The sequence below is a fragment of the Glycine max genome, chromosome 14 (assembly GCF_000004515.6).
Source record: "Glycine max cultivar Williams 82 chromosome 14, Glycine_max_v4.0, whole genome shotgun sequence".
Lineage (NCBI taxonomy): Eukaryota > Viridiplantae > Streptophyta > Magnoliopsida > Fabales > Fabaceae > Glycine > Glycine max.
In genome coordinates, this window is record NC_038250.2 from 2,059,685 (window position 1) to 2,075,356 (window position 15,672).

Genomic DNA, 15,672 nt, shown 5'->3' on the forward strand with positions numbered 1-15,672 from the left:
TTAGACAACAAAACTGATCCTGGTCTATATAACTAAACAGATAAGGGCACAAGGCAACTTCAAAGATATATTTATTTTTCTAAGTTCTAACAATTCTAACAAAAATAAAAAGTGAGCAACACAAAGAAAATTAAATAAGAAGAGGTATGTACAGTATATATTTCTACAAATGTTCATCATCTTAAATTGCCTTTTCTTTCTACCATGTGTTTCTACCATTTATGTGCTGTTGATGGTCATGTAACTATTGGCTTCTGTGTCTCCCAAAAAGTCTGTAAAAGGGGCAAAAATTATTTGCTCAGAGCAGCAACATCCAACTCTCAACCATTTTAGAGATAATTTCTTTGCAAAGTTGAAATTATCCACAGAACGATACAAATATCTGCAAAGCCATTTAATGTGTCAGGTGCAGCAGCAGCAGAGGGAGAGGGTTCTGTGGGCACTGGCACTGAACCAAAAACGTTGGCACCGCTTGAGTTTGTTGTGTTCAACACTGATGTACTAGTGCTGCAAATTTAGTTACCAATTATCAAGCTAATTAATATGATATTTTCTGTTCGAACTGTTGCAACATAGTAACAAATAAAAGCATAGTATATGTATATTAAATAAAATGAAAGCATATATATGGTCAAGAAAGGGTCACCTAGTTGATGGATATTCACATGCCCCAGTGCCTGCAAAACACGTAAATGCATTCATCAAATGTTCTCAACAACCAAAAATTAAATAATATTGAAGGAGCATAGCGTGCTGTGCTGGAAAATAAAACAAAAATGTACATCAAATTTTAATGTCTATGTTTTGTACAAGATAAAGGTAATAAAGGTATTGTTATGCTCGAAAAAAAATTGTTATAAAAATGGACACGTGAGAGGTGAGAATGGATATTTCAAATTTATAATTGGTTAAATAAGCACGGCATTCAATTAAGAGAAAAAGAAACTAAAATAAGTGCGTATATATATAATTATTTTTTTGAAAAAATATTTTTCATAATTTTTTAAGTTAAAATCTTTAAGAAATAATTAATTTCCGTAAATAATCCTAACCAATGAGTTCATAAATTTTGTACGAAGCATTATGTTTTTCCTCCGTATAAGCTAGGTATATAAGCACAATTAATGAAAAAAATTGCGATGAATAGCGACTTATAGATACTATTTATGACAATAGATAAAGGGGGCTTTGGAGATGCTGCTTCCAAAAAAGTTGAATAAAAGTTTGACTTTTGCATCACTCAGATGGCAGTTTTGTAGCTCCTGCATCCCCAACCCCAAGTCACAGTCTATAATCAATTCAAATATGCAATAAAAGTTTCTTCCTTTTGTAGTCTTTTTAAAATGGAAGGAACCCAACAATCATGCACAGGGATGTGTCTGATTACCAACCCAAGGGACCCCACCTCTGTGTGTATCAATTTGGCACACACTTCTTCTCCTACTTGTTTGCAGACTCCTTTCCTTTTATAATTATATTTTCATCATCTACTAAACTTCAACTTCTATTTTCTAAGTTTAATTTTTTTAGTTTTACAAATTTTATTCTTTTATTTTTTTGTTTATTTGTGAATTTGATCTCTATTTTTAATTATGCATTAGTTCATCTGTCAACTTAACATCTAATATTTAATAGAAATACTAATATAACAATATAGTAATAGAATATTATGTCAATATGAAAATATTAATGTGATAATGTATTATAGTGACATGTTAATATTTCTATTAAATATTATATATTAGTAAGTAAACAGATAAATCAAAATGCCACAACTAAAATAATGGACTCAAATTTGGAAGGAAAAAATATTGAAAGATGTTGTGAAATTGAAAAAGTAAGGAAAAAATTTGTAATCAAGCCTAATTTTTGTTGTGAAATTGAAAAAATTTGTCTCTCACAACATTATTGAAAAAGTTGGAAGGAGAATTATAACAGCAAAGGCCTTACTTGGGTTAGTGCTAATGATGACAGCAGTTCCACCAAAATTGCAGCTATTTGGAACAGGATTCTTTTGATAATACTTATTGAAGGCATAAGAAGCATGGTCCCTGATGGAATTTGGGTTGTAACAGCTTCCACCAGGTTGAATTGCTGAGCAATCAGCACCATCATAGCCACAAGCATAGTCCAATGCAATTTGTAGAGTAGTCTGCGAGGCAGTTGGGCTTGCAATGCACCAGCTTGCACCTGAGGAGATTGGAGAATTCACAGTGGTGGGAGTGGTAAATGGGATTGTGGAGGCTGGAGAGACTGTGTCTGGATTGGAATTAGGATTCAGGAATGGAGATGTTGAAATGGTGGGAGTGGTTGGAACTAAGTTTGGAATGGTGGTGATGGGAGTGGTAATATCCCTTTGGACTGTAGAAATTGAGGCAGTGAATTCTTGTTTCCCTTGATCATGTCCTAGTACATTCACATGTCCAGGTACTTCCTTTTGTGTCCTACTTGAACCTGTGTTTGAAATGACAACTGAATTACTTTGTTCTGTACTATATGTCCAAAGCATGTGAAGAGAGAAATTAAAATATAGATTTGAAATCAATCCAAGCCTTTTCCTTTTTCAAAGGGATGCAAAAAAAGTGTAACTGGATTCAAATTTTGCCTATAAGGCTATAACATTCCTGCTGGTATGGAAAGCAAAATTTGTTTTTCTATTCATTGAAATAGTTGTAGAAATTTTGATTCAAACTAATTATTATATTTATGCCCTTAAGACTTAGACCTCTCCATTATTTCAAAAGGCAACAACTTGGAATAGTGTAACTAGAAGGGCAGTCATTTAAGGACAGGTAGGGTATCCTATATGTAGAGAGAGGCATATGTGAGTCAAAGCAGTTGAGCCCTTTGTATCTTTTCAAGAAACGGTGGAATTGGAGAAAGGTTGGATGCAACTGTCCTATGTGAAACCCCAGAAAAATTAGCAAGAAAAGGACTTGTTTAAACTTTTCTACGGTGTGGCTCTATAATTGCTGGAACAAGTATTTAATGGAATAATACAAGAGACAATATTTTTATCTAGGAAACTTATTAATCCATAAACAAAAAAAGTGAAAAGCTCAATTAGTAAACTATATTCCAACAGAACGAAGCCAAGATGGACTATCAAACTAAAAAAACAAAAGGTGATTTTCTCCCAATCAGTCCAACATGTATATCCATAATGGTACTAGTTGAACTAAAAAACTGGAAGAGAATAAAACAATTGAGATGCCAAACTTGAGAGAAGGAAAAAGCTTTTTGTGGTTTCAGAATTCAAAACAAATTCAAGTGGTCCAAAAGAATATAAATTAAAGAGAAAAACACAGAATATGAACAGGAGATAAAGAATAAGCAATTGAAAATTTGAAAACAGAAGGAAAATGAGAACCAAAGACAGTGAGAATTAAGAAACAATATCAGAATAGAACCATCAGAGCTAAACAAAAGATAAAAAAATAAAAAGGAAGATAGAAGAACTATAGAATAAACTAGAGAAAGGGGATTACCTGAACAGAGGAAATGACACATTAAGAGAAATATCACATAGTAAAATACACTCCTTTCCATCTTTAATCTAACTATTCAGCTTCTTCTTCTTTGGCACTTACTTGTCCTCTCTCACTTCTTTTTCAATGAGGTTCCCCAGTAATAGTAGTTCTTCCTTTGATTAAATGAAAGAGAAAGGAAGATATGATGAACTAGAGAGGAAAAAAGGGAAGATGGTTGTTTTGTGGGTTAATCATGCAACTAAAAGTATATATAGTGGTAGTGGAAGACTATGTGAGGTTGTGAGAGACAAAGGAGAGGGTTTAAGAAAGCAAAAATGGGGTGTGGTGAGGGAGAGTGTTGGAGGGTGCAAGCAAGAGAAGGAGCAAAAAGGAGGGGAAAAGGTGACGAAGAAGGTTGAAAACGAAGTAAAGGAAGAATTGTTTGGAATATAGACTCGGTTTGGGCTTGTAAGTGATGATTGTAATGATGGTGCTGATGTGTACAGTTTGCCTTTCTCTTTTCTATTCTTCTCCTTTTACTTACTGTTGTCTGTGACTTCTTCTTCTCTTGTTTTTTCTCCTTTATTCTTAGCAGGATTTAAATCTAAACAAAATGTCTTGCATTATGTTAGTACTTTGTTGTGGAAGTCTAAGATTATGTAAAATTCAAGTTGCTAGTGGCTTATTTACATTTTGCAATTGGAGAAAAAGAGACATTGTGGGTAGCATTTTGTAGGATAAAAGATTTTGGTTTTTCAGATATCATAGGTTAAAGAAACTTAAGACACATTGGTAGGGGATAAATTTTGTGTTTCTAGTAATCTTGGGTTAGTAATCTTATTTTTTATGCTTGCTATTCGTTTTTTAAAAAATATGATGCCTGGAAAATAATGTTTTCCAAATGTATTTTAATATGTTTTCCATGAAAACTTTCTCATATGGGAAATGTGACAATACTTTTCTAAGATTAATTTTTTTTACTATAATAAAAACATTACGTTACTATTATTAATGTGATAAATAATTAAAATAATTAATAAAAAATATGACATAACTTTTTGATTTCTAAGAAATTTATGTAAATGTTTTTTATGATCAACCAAAAAAGATTTTACTTGTTTTCCGTAAACATGATTGTCCAACATGAAAAAAAATTCTCCTATAAAATGTTTTCTTAGTTTTTCATATTTGGTATGCATTTTAAAAAATAAAATTCCTAGGAGATATTTCTTAAGAATGATTTTTTAACCAATTTTTTACAAAAACTTTTTCATGGGAAGGTGGAAGTGGTACTTGGTTTGAATGTTTATTTTATGTTTTAATTTTTTGAAAATAATTTTTATTTTCAAATTTTCAAGATTTAAAAAATATGCATCAACAACAAAATACTTTAAATTTCTTACTTCTTCAGAAAAGATTGAAAATATTGATATATTATTTTTATTTTAGAACCTATTTTTGAAAATATTTTCATTTTTTCAAAGAAAATATTTTATGAATTTTTAAAAAATATATATTCACTCTTATTTTCTATTTTTTAAATGAAAATAAAAAAACGTTCAAATCATCATACGTCAACTTATTTGTTTTTAGTTTAATTTTTCTTTTACTATAATAAAATCATCATGTCATTTTTTATTCAATTATATAATATAATAAATAATTAAAATAATTGATAAAAATGATAATTCTTTAACTCCTAAAAAATATCTAAAATTCATAATGATGAACCAAATACATTTTATTTTATTTTATTAAAAAAAAATCGATTCTCACGAATGAAAAAATTCATCCATGTGAAACGCTCCCTATATTCAATCTTCTTCCTAAGATCCTCTATATGAAAATTGTGTTTCTGATTTTCTCTCCGTTTTTTTATGCCCTGTTTTTACACATGCAGTTATTATGTTCCTAAATCAAGGGAAAATTAAAAGTATTATTTTTAGTTATGATATTTTTGTTTTCAATCAAGGTGTGACACGGTTGGGTTGTTAATTGTTATTTGACTGTGACTTGTACGTGCAGGAGCAAAAGTGTCATTACCTATTGCTGCCATTTGATTGTCCTATCAGCTTTTTCATAATTTTAACTTTAACTGATTCCATGTTTTTGTTGTGAAGAACGGTGGCCATGATATTGCAGCCCAACCCATGTCCCATGTTTGTTCATCAGCATAAAGGTCAAACTTTGTTGAAGTGAGTTAAACTAACTTATTTTTGATAAATATTGAAGTGAACTAACTAATTGTATCAAAGTCATTGAATTCCCACTATAAATTACTTAGATCATGTCATACGAGATAATATTATTCCCAATTTTCTATTGTTTTTAAAGTAAAATAATGTGATTTGTTATCTGTTGAGTAGACTGTGCTTCTTGATTGGCATGATCACAAAAGTTTTTTTTTTTAAATATAATGATAGACAATAAAGTTGAAATCTAAAATCTTTTATTACTTAAAATAATATACATTAGCAAAAAAAAAATTATCCCCAAAACTAAAGTTATTTCGGAAAATAATTTACTGTCAATAATTAATGATTCAATTATTTAAAATACAAACAATCATAATTGATTTTTTTATTTGATTGACACCAATCTTAGATTTGAACGGTCATTTAATTTAAAATATTAATGATCAAGTGTAGAATTTATTTACAATTGATAACCATCCAATCCTCATTATATGTTATATCATGAAAATCATAGCCTATTATTATTACAGTATTTTCAGGTTTTGATTAAAGGTTACATAAATTTATTTATAATTCATTTTTATTTTAAAAATACTTGGTATGTTAGAAAGTGCTAAATGAAAGATAGTAGGTGACATATTAGAGGATCAAATGCAATTGAGTCTCAGGTTATTATTTTTTAGTTAATTTTTCTTATACAAATATCACAATTTTCTTTTTGGTGTTGAAAATGATAGAATGGAAAGACAGTTCAAATACTACCCAACAGAATATCAATGACATATTGGGAGCCTGTGACAGTCAATAGAGGGTTATTATATAAAGGATTATTACACAGGTTAGAGCCACAAAAAGTTCCATCCAATTGCAACTACTCAACTACTTACAAGATGCTAAGGAATCTCTCTAAGAAAGGATGTCCATCAACGGGGTGAAAGTGACGTCAGGGGGACCCTCAAAAAATATAAAAGTTCATTCTAGATAGTTAACCACTGTGTTAACCCGCATTCATAACAAATATCACAATTTAACTAACTAGATTAAATGCTTTCAGATGTAATTCATTTGGAGCTTAATGGTAAAAACAACTTGAAAAAGGCTAAATAACCTACAAAAGAACCTCCAAGAAAAGATGCATGATAATAGAATTCAGACATTAGAAAAATACAATTTTTTTTTTGTTAATTATCATAAGTAGGACCTTTTCTTTTTGGTGAAACCCCTTAATACTTTTACATGATCCTTTAAATCAGTTATATAACTAATCTTTGATTCAAACTTAATTACACTTAAAACTATTTTTTCAATGATATATTCTAACGGATCAAAATCTTTTCTCACAAACTCAACTTGCTACAAACTAAACTATACTCATTGAGTATGAAAATACTACTAAAGCGAATGTGGTGAAAAATATTAGAAAATAAAACTAAAGAAAAAAATAGATGAAGGCCCTCTTTTAAAGTAAAACACAACTAATCTAATAATTTTGAAATATCTTTTGAATTATTTGACTTTTTGCACAAACAAATTTTAAATATTTTTCCTTTTTGTTTGCTTTAAACTATTGAATATTAAAACATTCATATTTTTATAATCATGTATTGATTACTTAATTATTTAAAAGAATCCAATAAAATAAAAAACATTTTATAATTTTTTTTTCTAATTTGATAAAGAGGGGATCATTTTTTTCTTAGATATTTAGTAGTCCCACAGTTTGCTGATTTATATCTAGTTAGTTATGAATTTCCAGCTCAAAAGGGAAGTGCAGTGTCCACTCATCATCTATCTTTCCTCGGTCCCGACCACACACAATAACAATGTCAACTCTTTGTTCTGCACTTCCTCCATCATCATCATCATCACCCTCCATAGCAAAGTTCATCTCCGACCAACCATGCCTCACCATGCTCCAAACCCAATGCACCAACATGAAAGACCTCCAAAAGATCCATGCCCACATCATCAAAACCGGCCTTGCTCACCACACCGTTGCTGCTAGCCGCGTCCTCACTTTCTGCGCCTCTTCATCTGGTGACATCAACTATGCCTACTTGCTCTTCACCACCATTCCAAGCCCAAACCTTTATTGCTGGAACACAATCATCAGAGGCTTCTCTCGGAGCTCAACCCCTCATCTTGCAATATCTCTTTTTGTTGATATGTTGTGTTCTTCAGTTCTGCCCCAACGCTTGACTTACCCTTCTGTTTTCAAGGCTTATGCTCAACTGGGTGCTGGCTATGATGGAGCTCAGCTTCATGGGAGGGTTGTTAAGTTGGGTCTTGAGAAGGACCAGTTTATTCAAAATACTATCATTTACATGTATGCTAATAGTGGGTTATTGAGTGAGGCTAGGAGAGTGTTTGATGAACTTGTGGATCTTGATGTGGTGGCTTGCAATTCTATGATTATGGGGCTTGCTAAGTGTGGGGAGGTTGATAAGTCTAGGAGGTTGTTTGATAACATGCCTACAAGAACCAGAGTTACTTGGAATTCTATGATTAGTGGTTATGTTAGGAATAAGAGGCTGATGGAGGCATTGGAGCTTTTCCGCAAGATGCAGGGAGAAAGGGTTGAGCCTAGTGAATTTACAATGGTGAGCTTGTTAAGTGCTTGTGCCCATTTAGGAGCACTTAAACATGGGGAGTGGGTTCATGATTATGTAAAAAGGGGTCATTTTGAGTTGAATGTCATTGTTCTCACAGCAATTATTGACATGTACTGCAAGTGTGGAGTTATTGTAAAGGCTATTGAAGTGTTTGAGGCATCACCCACAAGAGGATTATCATGTTGGAACTCCATTATAATAGGACTTGCCCTGAATGGTTATGAGAGAAAAGCAATTGAGTACTTCTCTAAGCTTGAAGCCTCAGATTTAAAGCCAGACCATGTAAGTTTCATTGGTGTTTTAACTGCTTGTAAATATATAGGAGCAGTAGGAAAAGCAAGGGACTATTTTTCTCTGATGATGAATAAGTATGAGATTGAGCCATCCATAAAACACTACACTTGCATGGTTGAAGTGCTAGGTCAAGCTGCGCTACTAGAAGAAGCAGAACAACTAATAAAGGGTATGCCTCTAAAGGCTGATTTTATTATATGGGGGTCTTTGCTTTCATCTTGTAGGAAGCATGGGAATGTAGAAATTGCGAAACGAGCTGCACAAAGAGTCTGTGAGTTAAATCCAAGTGATGCCAGTGGTTATTTACTTATGTCTAATGTTCAGGCTGCATCCAACCAATTTGAAGAGGCAATGGAGCAAAGAATTTTGATGAGAGAAAGATTGGCAGAGAAGGAGCCAGGATGCAGTTCAATAGAACTATATGGTGAGGTTCATGAGTTCTTGGCTGGGGGGAGGCTACATCCTAAAGCTCGAGAGATTTACTATTTACTGAATGACTCCAGTTTTGCACTTCAAGATTGATTATCTCCGAAGGGATGAACTCGTGAAATTTAAAAATCAATCTGTACACAAGGAAGTAGCTTTAATACAGAGAAGAATTACAATATATGAGGATCTCACAATCGAACCAAATATCCAATTTGTTTGTCAATACACTGGGATTTTTAGTTTGATAAGGGGAAAAAAGTTCCTAAAGTAGAAAGAGTAAGATTGGGGCACAGGGCCATGACATGAAATTCAAATATGCAAAAATCCATTTCATTATTGTTATATTATGTCTTCCCAAATTATTCCAGTCATATTGGTAACTTAATTAGAGAACGTGGTGTCTATTAAAGCGTGTATAAATTTGAATCTAGGTCTGTCTGCAGGGCTAAAACCATGCATAAGGTGACTCAAACTCTTGCTTTAGGCCTCCAGAAAAAAGCTATTTAGAATTAATATTTATACAACCTTTACTATTAGCTGGTTTAGTGTAGTGATAACTAAAGTTTGCTTTTTTGCTAGTGAATGTAGTTCAAACCTTGCTAGACTTACCAATCTCAACTTCTGTGCTTCATGCATGTTTTGCTTTGAAGTTCTAACACAAAATGCTGCAATATGCAATATTAACTCTGAAAAGTAGATCTTATTGTATTGAAAATCATTATACCCACTAATTTGCTAAAATAATTCTTAATACATCAGAATAAGCATATCATCTTGTTTTGCAATGTCAACCTTGGAAGACCCCTGACAGCTACAGGACAGTGCATTTTGTGAATGTGAGACGACAACTAACAAATAGTATGCTAAGTTTCAGGTTTTTGAGAAGTTCCTCCCTGGTGCCCAAGAGTATATCTCTGGGGGCATTGTACCATTCATGAGCAGGTTCTGTGGGATTGCATACAAGTCAGAAATATCAAGATGGTGGGTGCGTCCATTTTGGTAATGCTGATTCTGCATTGCAGCAGCAAGTTCATCATCTTCCAATGGAAGGCGATCGAAAGTAGCATGCATGAATGATGCAGCCATGATTACAAGAGGGCCTGAAGCAATCAAAGCACCAACCACAGCACCTCCCACAACTTGCCCTTGAGCACCTGCCAAGTAAATTGTGAGGCCTGTGATCCCTGGAGGGGCTGGTGGGGGAAGGATTGACCCCAGAAGTGAAAGAATCTCGAATCGACCGTGAAGGGTCACAATGGCACCAGCTGAGCCTGGTTGGCGCAATGTTACATTTGTTACACAGCCTGTTCCATTGAGTATGTAAAGGCCACGTTGCTTTCTCCTTGCAAAGTTCAACAAACTTTCATTCACATCACAGCCTGAGCTTACTTCCATGGCATGAGCCTTCAGTGCATTAGCACTATCTCTGGTGACAATTATTGGTGGCTTAGGTTTGTTTTTGGAGCCAGCTGGCCGGCCACGTGGTCGCCTTAAGGTGTCCCCTTCTGCTGCTGCAGAAGAAACTGGTGAAACTGCTTTTGGGACTTTGGGAGATATTAGAGCTACATCAATGCCAGACATGTTTGAGTTTCCCTTGTCTTGTTCTTGCTTTCTATCCATTTCACCAAACATAAGACACTTTGAGGAAAATGTGCAGTAACAAAGAGCAAATCGCTCTTTTCTGCTTCATAGAATTGCTTAAGTAGTTCAATTGTGACAATAAATTTTAATAGGACCCCAAAAGAATGATTATTTTGTAGGATGGAGTTAAGTAATACCAACCAACCACAAATTATTGTTTTTTGCATTACTCAGCCTAACTCTGCCTAACTTGGCTCATGTCAATTGCCTTCTCCAACAGATATCTAATGGCATATAATTATTACGCTTTACTTCGCAATATTAGCCACCTACACCTCCTTTCTCACATTATAATAATATAGAATTGCATGCCCCTTTGTTCCAAACATGATATGCGTGTTCAGTTCTGTCTGATGCATATACAATTGAACGCTCACGCGCATATGAATGACAAAAATACTCTATTTCACTCCCTCGTGACAAAAAAGAAGTCAAGTTAGTGTAGAGAAAGAAGAGCAAGGGAGGGGGAAAGAGAGGGGAATTTGAAGAAAACACTGAGTGTGTAATTCTGTTCGGCCCAGTAACACTGCAATTATTCTGTTAGCCCTGCAACTAACACTGCAAACAGTTTTTGCTGCATAAGCAATTGTCAACTAATTATAAAAAATGACAGAGAAGAGTGATATGTAGAAAATACTAAGCTGCTAGTGATTTCTTGACCAGTTTTGATGCTCAAGTTCTTGCACTGTACCATTCTTCCACTTGGGAACTTTGGATTATTTGTGCTTTTGAGTTCATGAGGGGACAAAGAGGAAGCGTGACCAAGAAGAATGCCTTCCAAGGCAATCAAGTTCTGACTGGCCTCTGTTAGATGACAAATCTTGAAATTCTCCTTGCTGCTCGAGGTCTTGTTCTGTGTCTGCCGAGTTCTGAGATTTAAAGAACTTTGCCGAATAATGCATTGAAGGACAGGTTGAGAAAACGGAGGGAGGTGAAGAGGTGGTGAATCATGCAAACTACCGGCTTTCACCAAGACCTAAGGAGGTCTCGAGGCTAAAAAAAACGCTTACAAAGATACTAACAGATTATCTCTCACCAAAATTTTCACATCGACAATAGAATGAACTTATATATCCTTATGGAACATGAACTCAGTCCTTATCAACTGTAATAACCTTTGTTGGCATTCCCAACATGACTTGGAGCCTTTGTTTCACAGTCTCTGCGACTTTTTTTGTTATGCATAACTGTAGAAGACTCTCGTGCTTTTGGAATCTTGACATGATCCAAGTCTGGTCTTGTATTCCACAGTCTTACCATGTTATTGTTTGTTAACTGCTTTCCAGCAACTGAGCTCATTCCGAAATGCTCATATGCGGTTCCCATCTTGTTTTGTTCATCTGCCCTGCTAGCTACAAATGTGGTCTAAGCAAACTAAATAAGTTATTGGTGCATTGCACAAATATTTCCAAAGCATAAGTATTTTTTTTTAAAAATTAAAACATGTAAGGAAAATATCATGTTACTAAATATGATAAATTAACACGTATGAAGAAAAAAAATATATTAAAAACGCCTTTAGTATTAAAATAGGCACTTTATTTTATTAATATATAGTAAACAAATTAAAGATATATTATCTTTGTGTATATTTAATATGATATATAAAAATTAAATTTTAATAAGGTGACAATAATCTTAGAAAAAGTAAATCTCATCAATTTGATATATTGTATCTAGATTGTAGTTTTAAAATGCAAGTCAAATTTTAAAATTAAAACTAATTAATTAAATTAAGTAAAACTATTTCAAAGAATCAACATTGGTTGATTTTCACTAGAAGGTCTGTGTTAGAGACGTTAGAAAGGAATTCACGTTGAATGCTATATATGGTAAGCCACACGATTTTTACTGCATATTCAACATTTGAGACGCTATCCTAGCATCTAATTTTGAGATCTTCTCATATACAACGTCTTAGACATCTGATTAGTTTTGGATCCTCTCGCATTGCATCAAGCATGAATTCCTTTTTAGTGTCAATAGATTTGGACTTATTATGGGTCAAAACCTGTAAATAATCGACGCCTAAAACCAATAAAAAAAAAATTAACGACTAAAACCAATGAAAACTGTATAAAAAATGAGCCTTATTAGTAATGACAAAAGAATATATATAAATATTAGATTTTTCAGATTTTTATTACACATAATACTCATTTTTCATATAATTTTCATCTTATTTAGATTCTTTTTTGTCGATTCTTTTTTGTCCAAACTTACTTAATTCTTAATTTTCATGTAGATGAATCCAAGGAGACACAACTTACACATTGAAGTTAAAAAAAAATCAAAATCATGTCTAGAAATAGAAAACCATAAATATTATAAAAGGACTAGCATTGTGATTGACCAAAGACACTATTCTTATAATTAATAAGTTCTTAAAAACTAAATTATACATTTTCAAACTAAATGTATTTAAACATATTTTCAATCGTTAGGCTCTTCAACTAATAAAAACGAAAGAAATGTAGAAAAAAGACAATACGTAGAAAGTAAGCTGCTGTCAGTGGTGGTTTGTTGGCCAATTTCGATGTATTCCGTCGGATGACAAATCTTGAAAATCTCCTTGCTGCACAAGTTCTTCTTGGATGTATAGGGTCTGAGAAGGTAAAGGTACAAGACTTGTATAATGTGTAGTAGTCAGAACCAGATTATGTGTAGGACTTTCTGAAGTCAGAATATGAGAATGCACAACATTTGTTGGTGGAGAAGGTGCCAGAATGTGAGACTGTACAAGTGTATACGGTAAGGGAGCCAAAAGTTGATGAGAATGTGATGATAAAGACAAAGATCTTGGTCCAGCTCCATGACCCAATAAAGGAAACATACCTTGCTGATATTAATGACAATAAAGATCTAGTTAGTATTAGTAGAGCAGAATCATGAAATAATACAACGCTTAAACCATTAAAGTAGAGCTTATGATAAAATCTTATTGAAGTCACTTGAAGAAATACATGCATGGATTATTGGACAGAAAACTTACAACGTTATGGATGGGAGAGGAAAAACTTTGAGAACCAAATGCATGATACTCTATTGGAGGCAATCTATGCATGAGAGGAAATTGAGTCCAAGATTGGTGTATTCCATATACAGTCCTACCTGATAATGCTTGCTGCAGATTCTTGATTGCTATTTGAAGACCTTGGGGTAGTCTTATAAATTGTTGAAAGTAGTAGTGCTTAGGGGACTGCACAATTAGGTCTTGGGCATATGGTGTTGTTGAGTGCTCTTCATGCTCTTGAAGAGATGAAAGTAGGTCATCAACCATTTCTGTATGAAAATCAAAAATTGTTGTCATGTTTGATGCTTGTGAATTGCCAGTAATTGGGTGTTCAGAATGACTTTGACATGGAAAATGTGTTGGACATTTTAGTGTAATTGATCTCTTTATTATGTTAAAATAAGAGTGCACGCTTGTTTTAATGTAATAACGAGATGTTCGGTTTAGGCAAAGGTTGGAAGTTACATGGAAGTTACTAAAACTTCCATCAACGGTTGGAAGTTACATAGAAGTTACAAAAACTTCCATCAACGGTTGGAAGTTACATGGAAGTTACTAAAACTTCCATCAACGACAATTTTTAAAAATAAATAACTTCCTTCAACCGCCAAAAACCACCTGTTCTTTGATTATAAATAATCATCCTGGTTCAGAAAGCATAACATGTGAAAAACTCACAAGACCAAAACAAAACTCTTGAATTATAATCTTCTGATTTTATCCGATTGAACAATTTTGGTTGAACCCCGAAATTTGATTCAATCTGAAAGTGTTTATACACAACTTCAGATTTATCCAGGATTATCTCGATTTTCAAATTTAACCAACAAAAGATTGAATCAAATCTTTCGAGATGACGAACGATAGTTCGAAGATGACAAGCAAGTTTGCGAAGTTGGACAAGTTTGAAGGGCAGGATTTCAGAAGATGGCAGAAGAAGATGCACTTTCTCTTGACAACATTGAATGTGGTGTATGTGCTGAGTACACCGATGCCGGTGTATATGGAAGGCGAAACTCTGGATCAAACAAGGAAGCGTTCGAAATGGGAGAACGACGATTACATTTGTCGTGGACACATTCTGAACGGTATGTCTGACTCTGTCTTTGATATTTATCAAAATGTTGAGTCTGCTAAGGAATTATGGGACTCTCTTGAATCCAAGTATATGGCAGAAGATGCCTCAAGTAACAAATTCTTAGTTAGTAATTTCTTTAATTACAAAATGATTGATTCGAGGCCTGTTATGGAGCAATATAATGAACTGCTGCGGATTTTGGGTCAGTTTACTCAACATGATTTGAAAATGGATGAATCCATTGCAGTTTCATCTATAATTGATAAACTGCCTTCTTCTTGGAAAGACTTCAAGCATACCTTGAAACATAAGAAGGAAGAGTTGACTCTGGTTCAACTTGGTAGTCATTTCATGATTGAGGAGTCGCTGAGGGCTCAGGAAATTGACAAAGTCAATAATAAAACTGTAGCAGGTTCCTCTTCCGTTAATATGGTAGAAGAAAGTGGAACAGTTAAGCAAAATTACAATGCTAAAGGTAACAAACGAAAATTTCAAGGAAATAAGAACAAAGGTCCAAACAAACAGACAAAATTGTCATGTTGGAAGTGTGGGAAACCTGGTCATTTAAAGAGGGATTGCCGGGTGTTCAAAGGAAAGAACAAGGCTGGTCCAAGTGGGTCTAATGATCCTGAAAAGAAACAAGGTCAGATTGTAGTGAATAATTTTAATTCGAATACGAATTCAAATTATGTATCACTAATATCTGATGCATTCTATGTGCAGGATGATGACGTTGCTTGGTGGTTTGATTCGGGAGCAACAAGCCATGTGTGCAAAGATCGTCGTTGGTTCAAGGAATTTAGACCAATCGATGATGGCTCTATTGTGAAGATGGGCAATGTTGCAACTGAACCAATCCTAGGATTAGGTTGTGTGAATTTAGTTTTTACTTCCGGAAAAAGTTTGTATTTGGATAATGTCTTATTTGTACCTGGTATTC

General features: G+C 33.7%; 3 protein-coding genes across 3 annotated transcripts; 1 reads left to right on the top strand and 2 right to left on the bottom strand.

Moving 5' to 3' along the window:
• On the bottom strand, nt 1–3,955 carry LOC102664492 (PLASMODESMATA CALLOSE-BINDING PROTEIN 5). Its single transcript, XM_006595691.4, has 4 exons — nt 3,489–3,955; nt 1,951–2,454; nt 647–677; nt 1–507 (listed from the first exon to the last, which is right to left on the bottom strand). Exons 1-4 carry the CDS (start codon nt 3,547–3,549, stop codon nt 330–332), a joined length of 774 nt encoding a protein of 257 aa, XP_006595754.1. The 5' UTR covers nt 3,550–3,955; the 3' UTR covers nt 1–329.
• A 3,533-nt stretch (nt 3,956–7,488) lies between these two features.
• Nucleotides 7,489–10,807, top strand: LOC100804411 (pentatricopeptide repeat-containing protein At2g42920, chloroplastic). Its single transcript, XM_003545095.5, has one exon. The coding sequence runs from the start codon at nt 7,489–7,491 to the stop codon at nt 9,091–9,093; it is 1,605 nt and encodes a 534-aa protein (XP_003545143.1). The 3' UTR covers nt 9,094–10,807.
• LOC100804941 (AT-hook motif nuclear-localized protein 16) lies at nt 9,871–10,632 on the bottom strand. Its single transcript, XM_041009201.1, has one exon. It carries the CDS (start codon nt 10,630–10,632, stop codon nt 9,871–9,873), a length of 762 nt encoding a protein of 253 aa, XP_040865135.1.
• Nucleotides 10,808–15,672: the final 4,865 nt, after the last annotated feature.

Coding starts and splice junctions, on each gene's coding strand:
- LOC100804411 (XM_003545095.5), top strand. CDS start 7,489: ATGTCAACTCTTTGTTCTGCACTTCCTCCATCATCATCATCATCACCC.
- LOC100804941 (XM_041009201.1), bottom strand. CDS start 10,632: ATGTTTGGTGAAATGGATAGAAAGCAAGAACAAGACAAGGGAAACTCA.
- LOC102664492 (XM_006595691.4), bottom strand. CDS start 3,549: ATGGAAAGGAGTGTATTTTACTATGTGATATTTCTCTTAATGTGTCAT. Junction 2,455..3,488: donor GTGTCATTTCCTCTGTTCAG/GTAATCCCCTTT, acceptor TTTCAAACACAG/GTTCAAGTAGGACACAAAAG. Junction 678..1,950: donor CATCATTAGCACTAACCCAA/GTAAGGCCTTTG, acceptor CGTGTTTTGCAG/GCACTGGGGCATGTGAATAT.